Source organism: Rhinatrema bivittatum, chromosome 5 (assembly GCF_901001135.1).
Source record: "Rhinatrema bivittatum chromosome 5, aRhiBiv1.1, whole genome shotgun sequence".
Lineage (NCBI taxonomy): Eukaryota > Metazoa > Chordata > Amphibia > Gymnophiona > Rhinatrematidae > Rhinatrema > Rhinatrema bivittatum.
In genome coordinates this window covers 3097096-3118415 of record NC_042619.1, presented here as the reverse complement: position 1 = coordinate 3118415, position 21320 = coordinate 3097096, and the positions used below count along the sequence as shown (strand labels likewise).

The window sequence follows — 21320 nt, the reverse complement described above, 5'->3', positions numbered from 1 at the left end:
TGGGTGGTGACTCCCAGTACAGAACCCAGCATTCTGTACCTGTAGTTGGGATTATGTTTTCTTATGTAGATCACGTTGCACTTTTCCACATTAAGTTTCATCTGCCATTCAGATGCCCAGTTTCCAAGTCTCACAAGATCCTTCTGCAGTTCTTTACAATCTGCTGCTGTTTTTAACAACTTTGAGTACTTTTGTGTCATTTACAAATCTGATTACCTAACTCGTCGTCCCTTTCTCCCCATCATTTGACTGTGTTAAATAGCATAGTTCCCAGTACTGATCCCTGGGACACAAATGACTTTTCTCCATTTGGAAAACTATCCCCTATTTCCAGTCTTTTAACCAATTATAGTATTTACAGTATTTATTTATTTATTATTTATTTTATTTGCAGATTTTATATACCGACATTTGTTTAGTAACTTCACATCGGTTCACAGAGAACGTAAAATTGCAACCGTGCTAAAGAACATAGGGTTAGCAACGGAGCATTTCAGCTGACACATTAACTAAGGGGAAAAGGGTAGGGGAATAAAGAGCATAAATATATGAAAAAAACTGAGTGTAAACGGGTTTAAATAAGATAAACTAAAGAGATACAAATTAGATTACAATGTGATGCAACTTAAATAAATCAATATCATGGATCTTATATACAAATTTGACACTGGTTGCTAGAACAAATGGAAAGTAGCTGTTAGAATATTGCTCGGCCGTGAATAACTGGGGGTAGGGTCGAGATCTTATGTGAATTTTAATGAGGAGGAAGTGGGAGTGCATGTGATGTGAAAATGTATAAGTTAGGTGTATGCTTGTAGGAATAGCCATGTTTTTAGTTTTTGCTTGAATTTTATTGGGCAGAATATTTAGTTATATTCTGTCAGTTACTAATCCAAAATAGGACCCTGCCTCCTATGCCATAGCTTTTCTTAATTTCCTGAGTAGTCCTTTCCATGCCCCTAATTTAGTTTAGCTAAATCCTGGCTAGAATTTAGGTGGATAAGTGCCCAAATCTTCATTTATCCGAATAAATTCTGAGTTATTCAGCTAAATGCTTTTGAATATGCATCTTTTCATCGAATGGTTCATCTTTTATTTACATGTTTATTTACTTCTTCAAATCTCTAAAGATTGGTAAGACAAGACTTCCTTTTGCTAAAACCATGTTGATTCTTCTCCATTAAGTTATATCTGTCAGTGGGGCCAGTGATTTGGTTTTTAGGTATGATTTCTGCAATGTTTCCCAGTATTGATACTGGCTCAGTGATCTATAATTCTTGGATCACTCCTGGAGCCCTTTTTAAAAATCTGCATCTTAATGGCTACCTCCCAGTGTTCAGGCATCGTGGATGTTTTAAATAATAGGTTACAGATTACTAGTAACAGGTTTGCAATTTTGTTTTAGTTCTTTTAGAACTCTGGGGTGGATGCCATCCAGACCCAGTGATTTGTTATTCTTTTTAGTCTGTCAATCTGATCTATTAAATCCTCCGTTATCACAGATACTTATTTTAGTTGCTCAGAATCCCCACCATTAAAGAATTTTTCAGGTATGGGTATGTTCCCAAAATCCTCCTCAATAAAGACCAAGGCAAATAATTTAGTTTTTCTGACGTTTCCTTGTTGTCCCTGAACTCCCTTTTGCCCCTCAGTCATTAGTGGCCCAAATTACTTCCTCAGACTTTTTGCTTCAAAGGTGTTTGAAAAAGGTTTTATTGATACTTTTTGTCTCTCTAGGAAGCTTCTTCTCAAATTCTCTCTTGGGCTGTTTTTCTGCTGTTTTACATTTAAATTGTCAGTACTTATGCTCTTATCTATTTTCATTATTTATGTCTGATTTCCATTTTTTGAATGATGCCATTTTGGCTTTAATTGACTCCTTTACCTCACTATTAAACCATGCTGGCAATCATTTGGTCTTCTTCATTTTTTTAATGCATGGAACATCGCTGTGAACATTCCTACAGAATATGTGAGTTAAAAAACCTTTTAAATACAAATAATTTTATCTGGGCTTCCAAAATGTTTTTTGTAAACAATATCACACCTCATGTAAACATTTAGGGGCGGATTTTAAAAGCCCTGCTCGTGTAAATCCGCCCGGATTTACGTGAGCAGGGCCTTGCGTGCCGGTGCGCCTATGTTCCATAGGCCTACCGGAGCGTGTCGGGGGCATGTCAGGGGCGTGTTGGATCGGCGCGGCGTTTTGGGGGCGGGACGCGGCGTTTCGGGGGCGGGCCCGGGGCGTGGTTTCGGCCCGGGGCGGTCCGGGGGTTGGCCGCGCCCTCCGGAACCGCCCCCAGGTCGCGTCTCGGTGCGCTAGCTGCCCGCTGGCGCGCGGAGATTTACTTCTCCCTCCGGGAGGCGTAAATCCCCCGACAAAGGTAGGGGGGGTCTAGATAGGGCCGGGGGGGTGGGTTAGATAGAGGAAGGGAGGGGAAGGTGAGGGGAGGGTGAAAGCGAGTTCCCTCCGAGGCCGCTCCGATTTCGGAGCGGCCTTGGAGGGAACGGCGGCAGGCTGCGCGGCTCGGCGCGCGCCGGCTACATGACATCGGCAGCCTTGCGCGCGCCGATCCTGGATTTTAGCAGATACGCGTGGCTACGCGCGTATCTGCTAAAATCAAGCATACTTTTGTTTGCGCCTGGTGCGCCAACAAAAGTACGCGAAGGCGCACTTTCTTAAAATCTACCCCTTAACCTTTGCAACAGCTCCTTTTAGTTTTTTTCTAACTGATTTCGACATTGTATCACAGTCTCCCTTATGATGTGCTGCTTAATGTCCTCCTACGGGGCTTGCAAGTTACTCTTCAAAGGAAAACTTCCCGCAGAATTTCTCTTTGAAAATGTGGCCAGAGGAGTAATGCAAGTACTTCCTCCATGCAATCCAGACGCATGGGTTTATGTTCCCTTGCCAGCAGATGGAGACGGAGAATAGCAGGCTCACTGATGTCACCCTTTATAAGGACCTGTGAGGCACTCAGCCTGTCAGGATTCCCCATCTCCAGCAGATGGTAGGCAATCATCCCATGCTGAAAACTGCAGCTCTGCCTAGGCTGGGTGAAGAGAATGCTTCTGAGCAGTGCATAGGACCAGGGGGCTTCCAGGGGCATTGAGATGTTCCTGGATTGGGAGAAAGGCCTGTTGACTGCCTTTAACTTTTTTTTTCCTTATGTCACCAGACCAGTCCAGACACCTCTATTTTGCTCCCTTATCAGTGGATGGATACAGAGAGCACTGATTCCATGTCTTCCTGTTAAACCCATCCAGTCCACACAGGTGGGTTAAGTCCTCCTAGCAGCAGATGGAGGTGCAGAAATCGGGTTTCTCCAGAGACATCACGCCACAATGTATAAGTGGTACAGCATAGTCTCAGCCCAGTATTCTGTGTCTCCAGCAGATGGTAGGACAACCGGTGATGCAGCAGGATTTTTGGAAAGCTGCTCTCTGTGCAAGCCCTGCAGGAGTTTCCAGTCCAAGGGGGAGTAGGTCAAGCTCGGATGGGGGGGAGATCCAACCCTTCCTTCCTTCCTGATGGGGGGAAAAAAAAAGAATATTTTGAGATATCTCAGCAAGAAGTTTGTTTTTATTTTTGAATCATGTAATTGAGATCCTGTTTGCTCCTCTCCTTCCTCAGGCCGCTATGAGTCCCAGGAACCATTCATGGACTGGCTACTGTCCCTCAGCAACCTGTCATCTGTGCCCTGGGTGCACACAGTTAGCTACGGAGATGACGAAGACAGCCTGTCTGTGGCGTACATGGAGCGAATTAATGTGGAGTTCATGAAAGCTGCAGCCAGAGGGTTAACCATACTCTTTGCCTCAGGTACGTTACCGTAGAACAGCGATGGTTCTCTTCCTGTGCTGCTGGAGAGTGAGAGCATCAAACTGTGCCCTCCCCCCAACACACACAGACCCTCCTCTGAGGTCTCCAGTGCTGCTGGCAGGGCTCTACGTCAGGCACATTGCCAGTGAGCAGTAACAATAGTCATGGCCCTGTGGGAATGGCTGGGTCTAGGTCACCTTCAAACGTGTTCTGTGTATGAACCTTCAGGGTGCTGGTTGGCTGCCTGCCATGTCGTGACGGGAAGTCTGGAAGCATGCACGGAAAGGGTGTATTTCTTAAACTTTCTGTGTTTCACCTAGCAAATCTTTTTAGCAAATCTCTGCCCACCTTCTCCAGAGGAAAGGGAGGGTCTGAAGCGAGAGAATGGATTCAGATTCTGTCACTAAGTCTTGCTGAGTACCTCCGTGTGGTGATGAAGTCTCAGCAAGATGAACCCTAACTATTAAAATGTGACAGGAAAGGAAGAGAGAATCACAGTGAGCACAAGGTGGGTGCAGATTCCTCAGGTGGGACAGGTAGAGGCCACAGTGAGCCTGCTCATAGACCCTGCTGGAGCACTTTGTAAACCAAGGAATTTTATGAAAGAGTTAAGAGGAAGAGAGAGTTTATATGGACTCCCGAAGATAAAAAGGAGATAAGATACTGCTACTTTTATACCACAAACCCTATATTTAAATCAAGAGGATTCACAAGAAAGCACACCAAAAACTGGAAGAAAGAGGAATATTTCCTAGCGTGTAGCCAAATGGACTCGGGACCAATGGGTTATGCTCCCCTGCCAGCAGATGGAGACGGAGTCAGGTTTCAAAGCTGACGTCACCCTAGATACTCCCCTGCAGTGACCTCAGCCCTTCAGTATCTCTCCTTCTCCTAGCAGATGTGGATTGTGCCTTTCCTATCAGGAACACAGAACTCTTTAGAAGAGGAAATTTAACCTTTAAATCGGAGAAAGATCGAGCCCCGCTCTCCTGCGGTGATACCTAAAGGTCCCTCCCCTCAGCTGAGAATTCCTGAGGTGATTTCCGAGATCCCTCAGAGGTGTTCCTTGGTCCGGTCGCCGGTTCCCAGCGAGGACTTTGCTGCTCAGGAAACCGAGCGTGGCCGTGATAGCCAAAGCCCTTCCCCCCGCAGCTGGAGACCATCTCTGTGCTCAGCCCAGGTAAGTTTGGGGGAGAAAAAAAAAAGGGGGGAATAAGATTTACCTTCAGAGAAGAGGAGTTTCGGTAAGACTTCCTCCGCTCTCCTTGCTCGGCGTGCCGTACCGACATTGTTCCCGATCCCGTTAGGGCATAGGGAAGTGGGCTTATGAGCGGGTTGAGCAGCCCCCTGGTGGGCTAGGCCCTGCTTTAAAGTTGGTCGGCTCATCGTGTGGTAGGCTGCGGTGGCGCCATCTTGCTCACCTTTGTGCATCTCGTGTTGCTCGCTATAGGACGTTAGTACGCGCTGTGCGTCTGCTCTGCGCACGCGCCGGGCACATAACGTCGTGCGCGTATTTGCACGCACAACAAAGTAAGCGCAGGATACAGAAAAAGCCAGGCGCACGGGCTGTACGTACACCTCGCCGCGCCCCGCCTAGGCACTCAAAATTTGTGAGCGTAAATGTTTTAAGTGCGAGCTGATCGAACGCTCAGTTACAGCTGCCAATGGTGCCGGCAGCCAAGAAACATAAGCGCCTTGCTCTCTGCACTGCTTCTCATATTAGGGCTGCACGGTCTGACCTGGATTCCAACTTAGGTCAGCACCGTGAGGAAGCCCAAGGGGATCTGACCTCCCTGGACTTTGCTGAGCCCGGCTCCTCCCATTCAGATGGATTGGCAGCCTTCACTGGAAGTTCTCTGGATCTGAGTAACCCCTTGGCTGGGTCTTCCATGGAGAGGGAAACCCCAGTTCCCCCTGGGCTAGGCATGGACATGGCAGTCTTTGCTTGGGTGGAATTTTTCCGGGGACTACAGGCCTCTGTACAGGCGCAGTCTACTTCCTCACTTGCCCCTGTCTGGATGGAACCCCAGTCGGCCCCCTGCCCCTCTCCCATTCCTGTTGGCAGATCTCGAGGCATGCCCCGCCTGACCAGGGGTATCCCTGGTGGGGACCCTGATAGCACAGACAAAGAGCAAGATCCCTTGGAAGAAGGGGAAATTCCCCTGGGATTAGAACCGTATAGAGCCATGTTAGTTCTTTCATAGAGATGAATTGGCGAATTTGGTTTTCCAGTCCCTGAAAATGCTATGACAGAACCAAAGAAGAATCCCGTTCTGATTTCCTTGCGCAAAGCCTCTGCTACTTCCCAGTACTGGAAGCCTGGGAAGTGGGATGCCCCAGAAGCAAGTTTTAAAGGCGGCTGAGTGTTAGAAGCTGGATCCAGCAGTCAGAGAACATTTGCGTTTCCCTAAAGTGGATGTACTCATCTGCGCTGTCTCTAAGCGAACCACTGTCCCAGTGGAGGGAGGAACGGGCTTTAAAGGACACGCATGATAGATGTTTGGAGTCTATCCTTAAACAAGCCTTTGACGCAGTAGCAATGACCTTACAGACTGCTTCTTGTTTGGCCTGGCAGCGCATTCGTGCCTACGTCTCTCTCAGGAGGTGGATGACTCGGGGGTGAACCACAGAGCGGCTATGGAGCTCGCCACCGCCTTTTTAGCAGATGCGGGCTTAGATTTAGTCTGCACTTCAGCCAGAGGAGTGGCCTCAGTGGTAGTGGCCAGAAGACAGCTATGGCTGTGGAAGTGATCAGTCGATTCAATCTTCAGTCTTACAAAGATGCCCTTTAAAGAATCACTCCTATTCTGAAACATACTGGAAAAACTGGCCAGTAAATGGGGGAATCTCCAGTCCTCCAGCTATCTGAAGATAAGAGGAAGCAGTTGCAGCGCCCCTTGCCTATGAGGGACCAGTCCAGGGCTCTCAATGTTTCTGCCCCTACATAAACGTAACATTTCAGAGGTCTCGGCCATTTGGAAAAGCTCAGTCCTTTCATAGTCAACAGCCCAAGAGAGGGGAAGGTTCAGATTCAGGATTTTCCCAAACCTCCCAATGAAATTTTGCTGACCCATCTTCAGATCAAGGAGATAGGGGGTCGACTGTCTCTCTTTTACCAAAGGTAGGTCGAGATCACTTCAGACAAGTGTGTACTGGAAGTCATACAAGAAGGTTATGCACTGGAATTTCACGGCACTCCTCAGGATGTATTCATGACGTCTCCTTGCCACTCCGCCGTGACGATTACTCTTTTTAAGGCTGCTCAGGATGAGGGCTGAATTCCAAGTACCTATGCCCCAGGAAAATAGGGGGCATTATTCCATCTATTTCATCGTACCCAAGAAGGAAGGTTCCTTTCGCCTCAACCTGGACCTCAAGAATGTCAACAGTCACCTACGAGTGAGTCATTTACGCATGGAAACCGTATGCTCTGTGATAATGACCGTACAACCGGGAGAGTTCCTAACCTCCCTGGATCTATCCAAGGCCTACCCACATGTTCCAATCCATCAAGAACTGGGTCGCCATTATCTTTTCTGGGCACTGCCCTTTGGCCTAGCTACTGCCCCAAGAACATTTTCCAAGGTTATAGTGATCGTGGTGGCAGCATTGAGAAGAGAAGGAATCCTGGTACACCTGTACTTGGACAACTGGTTGATCTGGGCCACATCCATGGAAGAAAGTCTGTTGGGTAGAAAACCTGGACAAGAACTGTCTCAAGCCTTCCCAGTCGTCGGAGTCTCTGGGAGTCCGGTTCAACACCAGACAGAGCAAGGTTTTCCTCCCGACCACATGGATACAGAAGTTGATTTCCCAGGTGCGTCCGATGGCATATTAGATTTTTTTTATATTGCATTTTTTTGGCACTTCAGAGCATACATCAAAGCAGTACTATAAGTATTTCCCTATCCCCACAGGGCTTACAGTCTAATTTTGTACCTGAGGCAACAGAGTAAAGTGACTTGCCCAAGGTCACAAGGAGTGACAGCAGGATTTGAACCCTGGTTTTCATGGGTCATAGCCCGTTGCTCTAACCACTAGGCTACTCCACTCCAAGTTCTTGGTTTGATGGCAGCAACCTTGGAAGTAGTGCCGTAGACTAAAGCACACATGCATCCACTTCATCGCTCGCTGCTGTCACATTGTAACCCGCAATCTCAAGACTATTTGATTCGGCTCCACTTACCTATTGGAGTCTGCTTTCACCTCAAGTGGTGGCTGCAGGAGGCTCATCTGAGCAGAGTATGTCCCTGTCCTCTCCGAACTGGCTGGTTCTTACAATGAACACGAGTCTCTGGGACTGGGGAGATCACTGTCAGGAACTCACGGTCCAAGGATGTTGGATGAAGGAAGAGGCCCTCTGGAACATCAATCGCTTGGAAGCCCGGGCAGTGAGGTTATCATGCTTGCAATTCAGCCACAGACTCTCCATGTTCAAGCGGTCCACATAATGTCGGACAACGCAACAACGGTAGCCTGCATCAACCAGGGAGGAACCTAGAGCCAGCAGGTGTCTTAGGAGACAGACCTCCTTATGGAATAGGTGTAAATACATCCACAGATGATCTCAGCCTCGCACATGATCTCAGCCTCGCACATGATCTCAGCCTCGCACATCAGAGCAGACATTCGAAGCAGGGAGAGTCTGGATCCAGGAGAGTGGGTGCTGTCGGCCAAAGCTTTTCAACTGACAGTAGATCACTGGGGCCTCCTATCCATCGACCTGCTAGCTGCATCTCACAATGTGAAGGTTCCACAATTCTTCAGTCGCAGAAGAGATCTGTGGTCCCTGGTATTAGACGCTCTCGTTCAGAGCTTGCCGGAAGAAGAGCTGCAATACGTCTTCCCTCTGTGGCCCCTGCTGGGCAGATCATTCGCAGAATCGAGCACCACAGGGGATTTGTCCTACTAATAGCTCCAGATTTGCCCAGATGTCCGTAGTATGCGGACATGCAGGGACTCCTGGTGGAGACCCCCCCTGTGCCTCCCACCGTACAGGTTCCTGCTACAGCAGGGGCCTTTTCTTAAGAATCCGACTCAATTCTTTCTTGCGGTCTGGCCCTTGAGAGGGATCACCTGTTGAGTGAGGATATTCTGCAGTGGTAATTGCCACCTTACTCCACACTCAGAAGTTCTCTATGTCCCTAACATATGTGCGGGTCTGGAGAGTATTTGAGGCCTGGCGCAAGGAACGCAATGTCCCCCCTCGGGCAGTCAAAATCCCACCTATTCTGGAATTTTTGCAGGATGGCTTGAATAAAGGTTTGGCCCTTAACTCCTTGAAGGTGCAGGTAGTGGCTCTCTCCTGTTTCAGGGCAAGGTGAACTGTTTTCTGAAAGGGGTGAACCACCTCAGGCCACCCTACAGTGGCCGGTTCCCTTGTGGAATCTTAATCTAGTATTGGAATTTTTGGCAGGGTCCTCCTTTTCGACTGTTGCGTAGCCTTTCCTTGCGTTTATTAAACTTGAAAATGGTGTTCCTGGTGGCGATGTGCTCGGCGCTTCACATCTCTGAACTGCAGGCATTGTCGTGTCGGGAACTGTTCCTCCGGATGACTGCAGGAGCATTACAGCTTTGTACTGTTCCATCCTTCTTACCTAAGGTAGTCTCGAAGTTTCATTTGAATCAGTCCATTTTGTTGCCATCCCTAGATAAGCACAGGGATGCAGAGGAATACCGCCTCCTCCGTTATTTGAATGTCTGTAGACTTCTGATGCAGTATCTGGAAGTTTCAGAACTGGTCCGAAAGACGGACAGCCTATTTGTCCTTCATGGTGAAAGGAAGTCGTCCCTGCCTACTCATCCACTTAGCTTCTGACTTCCTGGATTAAGCCTCAGTTTAAACTGCGAGCGCCACTTTGCGACAGCCGTCAAACACGAGTTCAGTCTCGTCATCGCAGATACTTGGTTGGAACTGACATAAGCCAATAGCTGAATGTCATCGGCAAAATAAAGCAGTCCAGCTAAGGCTGCCATAACAAGTAAAAGTTAAAAAGGTCGACCAGTTCTGAAACTTCCAGATACCGCATCAGAAGTCTACAGACATTCAAATAACGGAGGAGGCGGTATTCCTCTGCATCCCTGTGCTTATCTAGGGATGGCAACAAAATGGACTGATTCAAATGAAACTTCGAGACTACCCGTGACCCTATGAGCTTGAAGAACGGAACATGAACCCCCCACAGACTATTTGTAATCCGTTCTTGAGGAACAAATCAAACCATTGCAGCAAAGCTCAGACAATTCCTCTTCCCTTGGGTGTTGCTTCAGTAGCTCACGGTCGACAGTGTTGAAAGTGGCAAAACAAGTAAAGCAGAAAAAGCAGAGAATCTCTGCCCCGTCCGTCTGCATCCGAGCACCATTCAAAAACATCAACTGGTTGTCTGCATGGCACATCCTTGCCGAAAACCCTGTGTGAGTCGTGGAGTCTCTCCATCCTTGTAAGATAAGAGAGGATTTACGGGAGTTTGGCTGCAGTAAGATAATGGACAACAATCTCTGGATCAAGGTTCAGTTTTTCAGGAATGAGACAAATAATTGGTGTCTTGAGAGCAGTTAGCACTGTACCTCCAGTCACACTGTCATTAACATTTACTGTTGAATAAGAGACCCAGTTCTGATATTTAACCAGTTGGAAAGGACAGGATCCATAGAAAGAAAAACATGATGGCAGAAAATAAACATACAGCGCATCCAGTCTGCTCACTTCTACAATCCCTACCGCACCCTCCAAGACGCCCTGTGCTTCTCCCGAGCTTTACATTCACGGTCTCCAGGAGCTTTCCTATCTCAGATCTTGTGTCTCGGACGGCTGGTAATGACTGCAGCCCTACCTGCGTCAGTCCCCACCTAGGACTTGCATTAGCCACAGGATTACATGAAACCAAAACTGCTGAACAAAGGACAACGGAGAACTCGGCACTGGGACTAACCATCAGTAAACTCTGCATGCTCACCAGCTTTTTAATGATTTGCTACACATTCTCTGCCTGCCTAATTGGGTAGTATAAGTCCTCTTATGGAATGGGCATTAATTAATTGTAAGATCTTCATGACATAGCGGAAACCTTCGGTTGTGTGCTTGAACAGTAAATGATGTTTGGAACCTCTTCTGCCACACTGAGATTGGGTGGGAGGGGGGAGTGATCCTGTTTCTGTGCCCTCTGAAGCCCTCCTCATGTAGGGAGGAGAGGGGGGGGGGGGAGTGATCCTGTTTCTGTGCCCTCACTGTATCCTCTGAAGCCCTCCTCATGTAGGGAGGAGAGGGGGGGGGGGGGAGTGATCCTGTTTCTGTGCCCTCAGAAGCCACCCTCATGTAGGGAGGGGGGGGGGAGAGTGATCCTGTTTCTGTGCCCTCACTGTATCCTCTGAAGCCCTCCTCATGTAGGGAGGAGAGGGGGGAAATGTTCCTGTTTCTGTGCCCTCACTGTATCCTCTGAAGCCCTCCTCGTGTAGGGAGGAGAGGGGGGAGTGATCCTGTTTCTGTGCCCTCACTGTATCCTCTGAAGCCCTCCTCGTGTAGGGAGGAGAGGGGGGAGTGATCCTGTTTCTGTGCCCTCACTGTATCCTCTGAAGCCCTCCTCATGTAGGGAGGAGAGGGGGGGAGTGATCCTGTTTTTGTGACCTCACTGTATCCTCTGAAGCCCTCCTCGTGTAGGGAGGAGAGGGGGGAGTGATCCTGTTTCTGTGCCCTCACTGTATCCTCTGAAGCCCTCCTCGTGTAGGGAGGAGAGGGGGGAGTGATCCTGTTTCTGTGCCCTCACTGTATCCTCTGAAGCCCTCCTCGTGTAGGGAGGAGAGGGGGGGAGTGATCCTGTTTCTGTGCCCTCACTGTATCCTCTGAAGCCCTCCTCGTGTAGGGAGGAGAGGGGGGAGTGATCCTGTTTCTGTGCCCTCACTGTATCCTCTGAAGCCCTCCTCATGTAGGGAGGAGAGGGGGGGAGTGATCCTGTTTTTGTGACCTCACTGTATTCTCTGAAGCCCTCCTCATGGAGGGGGGAGTGATCCTGTTTCTGTGCCCTCACTGTATCCTCTGAAGCCCTCCTCATGTAGGGAGGAGAGGGGGGAGTGATCCTGTTTCTGTGCCCTCACTGTATCCTCTGAAGCCCTCCTCATGTAGGGAGGAGAGGGTGGAGTGATCCTGTTTCTGTGCCCTCACTGTATCCTCTGAAGCCCTCCTCGTGTAGGGAGGAGAGGGGGGAGTGATCCTGTTTCTGTGCCCTCACTGTATCCTCTGAAGCCCTCCTCATGTAGGGAGGAGAGGGGGGGGGAGTGATCCTGTTTCTGTGCCCTCAGAAGCCACCCTCATGTAGGGAGGGGGGGGGGGGGGAGAGTGATCCTGTATTCTGTGCCCTCACTGTATCCTCTGAAGCCCTCCTCATGTAGGGAGGAGAGGGGGGAAATGTTCCTGTTTCTGTGCCCTCACTGTATCCTCTGAAGCCGTCCTCGTGTAGGGAGGAGAGGGGGGAGTGATCCTGTTTCTGTGCCCTCACTGTATCCTCTGAAGCCCTCCTCGTGTAGGGAGGAGAGGGGGGAGTGATCCTGTTTCTGTGCCGTCACTGTATCCTCTGAAGCCCTCCTCATGTAGGGAGGAGAGGGGGGGAGTGATCCTGTTTTTGTGACCTCACTGTATTCTCTGAAGCCCTCCTCATGGAGGGGGGAGTGATCCTGTTTCTGTGCCCTCACTGTATCCTCTGAAGCCCTCCTCATGTAGGGAGGAGAGGGTGGAGTGATCCTGTTTCTGTGCCCTCACTGTATCCTCTGAAGCCCTCCTCATGTAGGGAGGAGAGGGTGGAGTGATCCTGTTTCTGTGCCCTCACTGTATCCTCTGAAGCCCTCCTCGTGTAGGGAGCAGGAAAGCTAAGCCCCTCTTAGAGCCACTACTGATGCGCCTTCTCCTTTGGCAGGAGATGATGGTGCTGGTTGCAGGACGGTTGGCAAAGGGATTCATGCATTTAGACCCAGTTTTCCTGCTTCCAGGTGAGTGAAAACCTTTCCAAGTTCCTGAAGGATGGTTGTGTTAATTATGTGTTCATTTTTACAGTAAAGATGATAGTGTGGCATTCATTGAGGTGCTGGGGTTGTTGTCTTGGATGATTGTACATACTAGTGATGAGTACTACAATGGACAAAGAGGTGGATTGGTGTGAGGGGCTCCTCAGATGGAACTGGGCAAACCGGAGGGCAGAAGCGAAAGCTGATGGTGCCACCTATAGTCCCTCGGTCTTGACCCATATCCAAGCCAAGCCTCCGGTCTTTACAGACTGTATACTGCATGAATGTGAGTGTTTGGTTCTCACTGACTGTATACTGTGAGGGAATGGGTGTGTGGTGTATCCTCTCCTCTGGTCTTTACAGACTGTATACTGCATGAATGTGGGTGTTTGGTTCTCTCTGACTGTATACTGTGAGGGAATGGGTGTGTGGTGTATCCTCTCCTCTGGTCTTTACAGACTGTATACTGCATGAATGTGAGTGTTTGGTTCTCACTGACTGTATACTGTGAGGGAATGGGTGTGGTGTATCCTCTCCTCTGGTCTTTACAGACTGTATACTGCATGAATGTGGGTGTTTGGTTCTCTCTGACTGTATACTGTGAGGGAATGGGTGTGTGGTGTATCCTCTCCTCTGGTCTTTACAGACTGTATACTGCATGAATGTGAGTGTTTGGTTCTCACTGACTGTATACTGTGAGGGAATGGGTGTGTGGTGTATCCTCTCCTCTGGTCTTTACAGACTGTATACTGCATGAATGTGGGTGTTTGGTTCTCTCTGACTGTATACTGGGAGGGAATGGGTGTGTTATGTCCTCTCTTCTGGTCTTTACAGACTGTATACTGCATGAATGTGGGTGTTTGGTTCTCGCTGACTGTATACTGGGAGGGAATGGGTGCGTGGTGTGTCCTCTCCTCTGGTCTTTACAGACTGTATACTGCATGAATGTGGGTGTTTGGTTCTCTCTGACTGTATACTGTGAGGGAATGGGTGTGTGGTGTATCCTCTCCTCTGGTCTTTACAGACTGTATACTGCATGAATGTGAGTGTTTGGTTCTCACTGACTGTATACTGTGAGGGAATGAGGGTGTGGTGTATCCTCTCCTCTGGTCTTTACAGACTGTATACTGCATGAATGTGAGTGTTTGGTTCTCACTGACTGTATACTGTGAGGGAATGGGTGTGTGATGTATCCTCTCCTCTGGTCTTTACAGACTGTATACTGCATGAATGTGGGTGTTTGGTTCTCGTCGACTGTATACTGTGAGGGAATGGGTGTGTGATGTATCCTCTCCTCTGGTCTTTACAGACTGTATACTGCATGAATGTGAGTGTTTGGTTCTCACTGACTGTATACTGTGAGGGAATGGGTGTGTGGTGTATCCTCTCCTCTGGTCTTTACAGACTGTATACTGCATGAATGTGAGTGTTTGGTTCTCACTGACTGTATACTGAATGTGAGTGTTTGTTTCTCGCTGACTATATACTGTGAGGGAATGGGTTTGTGGTGTATCCCCTCCTCTGGTCTTTACAGACTGTATACTGCATGAATGTGAGTGTTTGGTTCTCGCTGACTGTATACTGTGAGGGAATGAGTGTGTGGTGTATCCTCTCCTCTGGTCTTTACAGACTGTATACTGCATGAATGTGAGTGTTTGGTTCTCGCTGACTGTATACTGTGAGGGAATGGGTGTGTGGTGTATCCTCTCCTCTGGTCTTTACAGACTGTATACTGCATGTGAGTGTTTGGCAATAGTGATCATAATATGATCAAATTTGATTTAATGACTGGAAGAGGAACAGTATGCAAATCCACAGCTCTTGTGCTAAACTTTCAAAAGGGAAACTTTGATAAAATGAGAAAAATTGTTAGAAAAAAACTGAAAGGAGTAGCTACAAAAGTAAAAAATGTGCAAGACCATTCTAGAAGCACAGTCCAGATGTATTCCACACATTAAGAAAGGTGGAAAGAAGGCAAAACGATTACCGGCATGGTTAAAAGGGGAGGTGAAAGAAGCTATTTTAGCCAAAAGATCTTCATTCAAAAATTGGTTGAAGGATCCAACAAAAGAAAACAGGAGAAGGCATAAACGTTGGCAAGTTAAATGTAAGACATTGATAAGACAGGCTAAGAGAGAATTTGAAAAGAAGTTGGCTGTAGAGGCAAAAACTCACAGTAAAAACTTTTTAAAATATATCCGAAGCAGAAAGCCTGTGAGGGAGTCAGTTGGACCGTTAGATGATCGAGGGGTTAAAGGGGCACTTAGAGAAGATAAGGCCATCGCGGAAAGATTAAATGATTTCTTTGCTTCGGTGTTTACTGAAGAGGATGTTGGGGAGGTACCCGTAATGGAGAAGGTTTTCATGGGTAATGATTCAGATGGACTGAATCAAATCACGGTGAACCTAGAAGATGTGGTAGGACCTGATTGACAAACTGAAGAGTAGTAAATCACCTGGACCGGATGGTATACACCCCAGAGTTCTGAAGGAACTAAAAAATGAAATTTCAGACCTATTAGTAAAAATTTGTAACCTATCATTAAAATCATCCATTGTACCTGAAGACTGGAGGATAGCAAATGTAACCCCAATATTTAAAAAGGGCTCCAGGGACGATCCGGGAAACTACAGACCAGTGAGCCTGACTTCAGTGCCAGGAAAAATAGTGGAAAGTGTTCTAAATATCAAAATCACAGAACATACAGAAAGACATGGTTTAATGGAACAAAGTCAGCATGGCTTTACCCAGGGCAAGTCTTGCCTCACAAATCTGCTTCACTTTTTTGAAGGAGTTAATAAACATGTGGATAAAGGTGAACCTGTAGATGTAGTGTACTTGGATTTTCAGAAGGTGTTTGACAAAGTTCCTCATGAGAGGATTCTAGGAAAAGTAAAAAATCATAGGATAGGTGGCGATGTCCTTTCGTGGATTGCAAACTGGCTAAAAGACAGGAAACAGAGAGTAGGATTAAATGGACAATTTTCTCAGTGGAAGGGAGTAGGCAGTGGAGTGCCACAGGGATCTGTATTGGGACCCTTACTTTTCAGTATATTTATAAATGATCTGGAAAGAAATACGAGTGAGATAATCAAATTTGCAGATGATACAAAATTGTTCAGAGTAGTTAAATCACAAGCAGATTGTGATAAATTGCAGGAAGACCTTGTGAGGCTGGAAAATTGGGCATCCAAATCGCAGATGAAATTTAATGTGGATAAGTGCAAGGTGATGCATATAGGGAAAAATAACCCATGCTATAATTACACAATGTTAGGTTCCATATTAGGAGCTACAACCCAAGAAAGAGATGTAGGCGTCATATCTATCTATCTGAGATAAATAAATAAATAAATAAATTGCTCTCCGATAATTTCCTAGCACTCAATACTAACAAAACAGAGCTACTCATTCTTTCTCCTCCTAACAACCCTTCACGCAGTCTCTCCCCCACCCCCTCACAACCCAGATGCCCGCCTACCCTACTAGTCCGCAACCTTGGCATTATGATAGATAACCAATTTAACCTCAAAAAATTCATTTCGGCCACTATAAAAAGCAGATTCTTCAAACTCCACACCCTGAAGAGAATCAAACCTCTTCTTCACACCTCTGACTTCCGCACAGTACTGCAAGCTATGATCCTGTCCAAACTTGATTATTGCAACGCTATCCTCCTAGGCTTACCAAAAAGTACTCTACAACCTCTACAGTTATTACAAAATGCTGCTGCACGCATCCTTACCAATACTCACCGTCATGACCACATCACTCCCGTTCTTCAGTCATTACATTGGCTCCCCGTAACCTCCAGGATAGTATATAAAGTACTCACGCTCATACACAAAGCCATTCATAACCATGACATGCAATGGCTCCCAGAACATCTCCTGCTTCACACTCCGACTAGACCCACAAGAACGCATCACCAGGCCAAACTCCAAATTCCCTCTCCTAAGCTCATGAAGCATACCACCTTTAGAGAGCGATCATTCATCATTGCAGGAACCGCCCACTGGAATAAAATGCCTTCCCAACTACGCCAAGAACCTTGCCACAAAAAATTCAAGCACAATCTTAAAACATGGCTGTTCAAACTAGCGTACCCTGACTAACGAACGGACTCCCCCCCAAAGATGCGACATGACCACCCGACTGACTCTCGCTCTTTCTATTTTCTCCCCCTACCCCCCACCCTCTGTGGGTATACTCCTCTTCTTCCCCTTCCCTTTATTACTTTCCCCTGCTAATTATTCTGATTGCTTTGATTAACTTACTTGTTAAAACTAACATGTACATATGTATATAATTCTCGTATTATCTTCTCCTGCCCTTGTTAACCATCTCCCTGTTAAAAAATGTTATTATTGTAAAGCTTGTTGCTAAGTTATGTTACATTGTGAACCGAGGTGATGTTTTGTAAACGTGCCTCGGTATATAAAAAAAACCCTTAAATAAATAAATAAATAAATAGTTAGTTCTTTCTTGTTACCCATCAATTATTCCCCCCTTCCCCGTCTCGATATCTCACCAGGCATAGGCCTTCGTTTCCATCTTATTATTAAGGTTATTATTTTTAATATTATGTTATTATATTATCATTTTATCATTATCATTACAACATTTTATGATAGTGTATTTCTAATGTTTATAATGTTTTACATGTTTTATTGTTTCCGCTTGTTCATTATACCCATGTTTCATTGTATCCGCCATCCGGCGACAGTTCAGTTTCATATAAACCAGTGCGATATGTATCCTATACAGGAACATCGGTATATAAAAGTTAAAAATAAATAAATAGTGGATAATACATTGAAATCGTCGGTTCAGTGTGCTGCGGCAGTCAAAAAAGCAAACAGAATGTTAGGAATTATTAGGAAGGGAATGGTGAATACAACGGAAAATGTCATAATGCCTCTGTACTGCTCCGTGGTGAGACCGCACCTTGAATACTGTGTACAATTCTGGTCGCCGCATCTCAAAAAAGATATAGTTGTGATGGAGAAGGTACAGGGAAGGGCAACCAAAATGATAAAGGGGATGGAACAGCTCCCCTATGAGGAAATACTAAAGAGGTTAGGACTTTTCAGCTTGGAGAAGACGGCTGAGGGGGGTATATGATAGGTGTTTAAAATCATGAGAGGTCTAGAACGGGTAGATGTGAATCGGTTATTTACTCTTTCGGATAGTAGAAAGACTAGGGGGCACTCCATGAAGTTAGCATGGGGCACATTTAAAACTAATCGGAGAAAATTCTTTTTTACTCAACGCACAATTAAACTCTGGAATTTGTTGCCAGAGGATGTGGTTAGTGCAGTTAGTATAGCTGGGTTTAAAAAAGGTTTGGATAAGTTCTTGGAGAAGAAGTCCATTAACTGCTGTTAATCAAGTTTACTTAGGGACTGGCCTCTGCTAACAATTGCATCAGTAGCATTGGATCTTCTTGGTGTTTGGATAATTGCCAGGTTCTTGTGGCCTGGATTGGCCACTGTTGGAAACAGGATGCTGGGCTTGATGGACCCTTGGTCTGACCCAGTATGGCATGTTCTTATGTTCTTATGCATGAATGTGAGTGTTTGGTTCTCGCTGACTGTATACTGGGAGGGTAAGGGTGTGTGGTGTCTCCTCTCCTCTGGTTCCTGTTTATTCCCCAGATCAGTCCAGACAAGTGGGTTTTGCATCCCTGCCAGCAGATGGAGGCAGAGAACTAAAAGCTTTGAGGCACTGCTACATAAGAGTGCCACGTGCAGTCCCTCAGTATTTCTCTGTCTCCAGCAGATGGTAGAGGTACAAACCTGCAGTTAAGAATAAAAAAAGAAAGAAGGGACAGAAGAATAGAAGACGCTCCCTGAGGTGTTGGGTTCCTTCATGAGCCGTCCCTCAGGCTGAGCTGGGCGAGGGGGGGTGTTGGTAATCCCTGATCAGCTTTCGCTGCAGCAGATCCAGAGGTCCTGGTTCCCTCTTTTCCCCTGAAGGCTCTTTCCCAGAGGTGTTGCCAGCAGCAGGGATGCGTTCCTTTTTTTGCTTGAATTTATTCCTTTGGTGTGGCTGCTGTTTCTTAAAAATAAAATAAAATAAAGTTTTCTTTCAGCAGCAACCGCTCGGGATGTTCCTGGTTGGATCGTTGGGGAAGGGAGCAGTGTAGCTCCTCTGTTTGCAGCTTCAGGCTGCTCGGAGAGCCATAGTCTGCGTGAGCCATGGCCCTCTCCCATGCTCCACAATCACACGGCTTCTATTCCTCTGCTGTAGGCCCAGCCGCATGGAGACAAGATGGTGCCAACAGAGGTTTCCCAGCGCGGGAAAGCTTGTCGGGCCGGTGGCCTGGCTCGGCGTCAGCTGAATGCCGCAATTCGTTTCAGGAGGGGAGGGACCTTCCAGGGGGAACGAGGCAGGTAGGAGAGCCACGGGTTCCCAAGGCCCTGTCAGGATCAGTACTGGGAGCCCTGGAGAAGGGCTCCAGCTCGGAAGGTGATGGACTCCCCTTCTCCTTTGTCTCTAGCATCCCATTTGGGGGGGGGCGGATGTGAGTTCTGGACCAGACAGGGGAGAGGATAATGTGGCATTTTCCTCAGAATTGGTCTTGCTTTTGCATAGGGCCTCTTTAACCAGGAAAAGCATAAAAGTTAATGGAGTTGGAGGGGGGGTGATCTGTCAAGGACAGATGGCACAGTGACTGTGGTCGCCAGTGGAAGCATCCTGGTGTATCAATCGCTTGGAAATGAGAGCAGTGTGCAGGCTGTTGGTGGAATTTCTTCCATAAGTTCGAGGTCAAATGTTCAGTTTGCTTTCGGGCAGTGGTGGCTTATATCAATCGGCAAGGGGGAACGAAGAGTCACGCAGCTGCCCAAGGAGCCCAGGACCTTTTTGCCTGGGCGGAGCAACATTTGCGGGGGATAGGCAATGTGCAAGTGAAGTATCTCAGCAGGCATCGGTCGGACTCGGGAGAATGGGAGCTGTCGAAGGAGGCCTTTGGCTTTATCCAGTCTCATTGGAGCAGTCCCCGTCTGGATCTGATGGCATCGAGGAGCAACGCCAAGGCGGCAGGTTCCTTCAGCCACAGGCGATAGGTCGCAGCCGAGTTCATAGACACTCGGATTCTTCCATGGCTGACAAGGAGCCAGCTATTAATAGGTTATTTTTTATTTTATTTATTTATTTATTAAGGCTTTTATATACCGACTTTCTTGATACAAATCAAATCAATTCGGTTTACAATGAACTAAGTAGAATATACAATTAACCAATCAACAAGAGATACAGAGCATACAGTTACATTATAACAAGGAAGCCTTAACTTGGAGTAGGAAAATAAAGAAGGGGTGAGCGGAGCAATAAATATATAAAGTGCAATAAAATAGAATAAATACTATATACAGAGGAGGGGGCAAGGAGCCAAGGTTGAGTGTTTAGGCGCATCGAGAGGCATCCGGGCCAGGTGGTACTGGTGGTGCCGGAAAGGCTGCATCATCCGTGTTCATGGATTTGGTTCAGCGCTCAATTGATGGGGCCCTAAGATTGGCTCATTTGCAGGGGCTGTTAAGACAAGGTTCTGTTTCCTCGAATCGGGCAGATGACTTTTGTCTTGCGACTTGACTTTTGGGAGCAGGCACTTGGGACGCAAAGGATACTCTTGAGTTCGTGATTTTCTAGGGCTTAGTTTACAATTCCTTGCAGATTCAGGGGTGTCTCAGACGTTTACTGCAGGGAAAAGGTCGTTGGCCTCACATTTGGATATTGTGAGGATTTTTTTTTTTTTTTTAAGAAACAATTTTTATTGAGTAAATCAAACAAACACAGCAGAGGTATAGGGCTGCACCAACATGGCACTCCCTAAACCATACTCAAATACTTTTATAGTTTTTCTCCCCCCCCCCTCCCCCCCCCCCCACCACCAAGACTATCATTCAATACACAAGCATCAAAAAAAATGAAAGGGAGTGACAGATCGCTCTTCTGTGTCCCCCCCAATCGTTGCACAAGCTTTGATGTCAGTAAACATCCCCCCCGCCCCCCAACCCTCCCTCCAAATCTTCAAACCAGTCAAAACATAATCTAAGAATCCACGAGCAGGGTGTCGCAAAACCTCAACGCCTGGTCAACAGTTAAGGATCAGGCTACGTGCTCGATGTGGTAAGGCTTGTATGTATTCATGCCAAATCTGGAGAAACTTCTTATGGCACTGAGGACAGGCTCCAGACGCCATGGACTCCATCTGCATCATGCGGTGGAGGTGAGATCTCCAGGTCCAATAGGAAGGTCCCGCTGTCTTCTTCCAGGTTAGTAAGATCATCTTTTTCCCCACAGTGAACACTTTTCGCAGGAACCATCGACGACCCGGACTTCTAATAGGTGGGCATGGAATGCAATCAAACAGTATCATATAGGGTGAAATAGCCAAATTAACTCCCAGCAATCGCCTTAAATACCCCACCACTTTCCCCCAAAATTCCCGTATCACCGGACATGTCCAAAAGGCATGAGCCAGCGTTCCCTGTGCAC

General features: G+C 47.1%; 1 protein-coding gene across 1 annotated transcript in view; it reads left to right on the top strand.

Moving 5' to 3' along the window:
- The window catches only part of TPP1 (tripeptidyl peptidase 1), a 130992-nt gene that overhangs the window by 69369 nt on the left and 40303 nt on the right, over positions 1-21320 (top strand). The window contains exons 7-8 of the mRNA XM_029601900.1: positions 3635-3823; positions 12730-12802. Of these exons, the coding sequence (XP_029457760.1) occupies positions 3635-3823; positions 12730-12802 (262 nt within the window). The remainder of the gene's footprint in view (positions 1-3634; positions 3824-12729; positions 12803-21320) is intronic.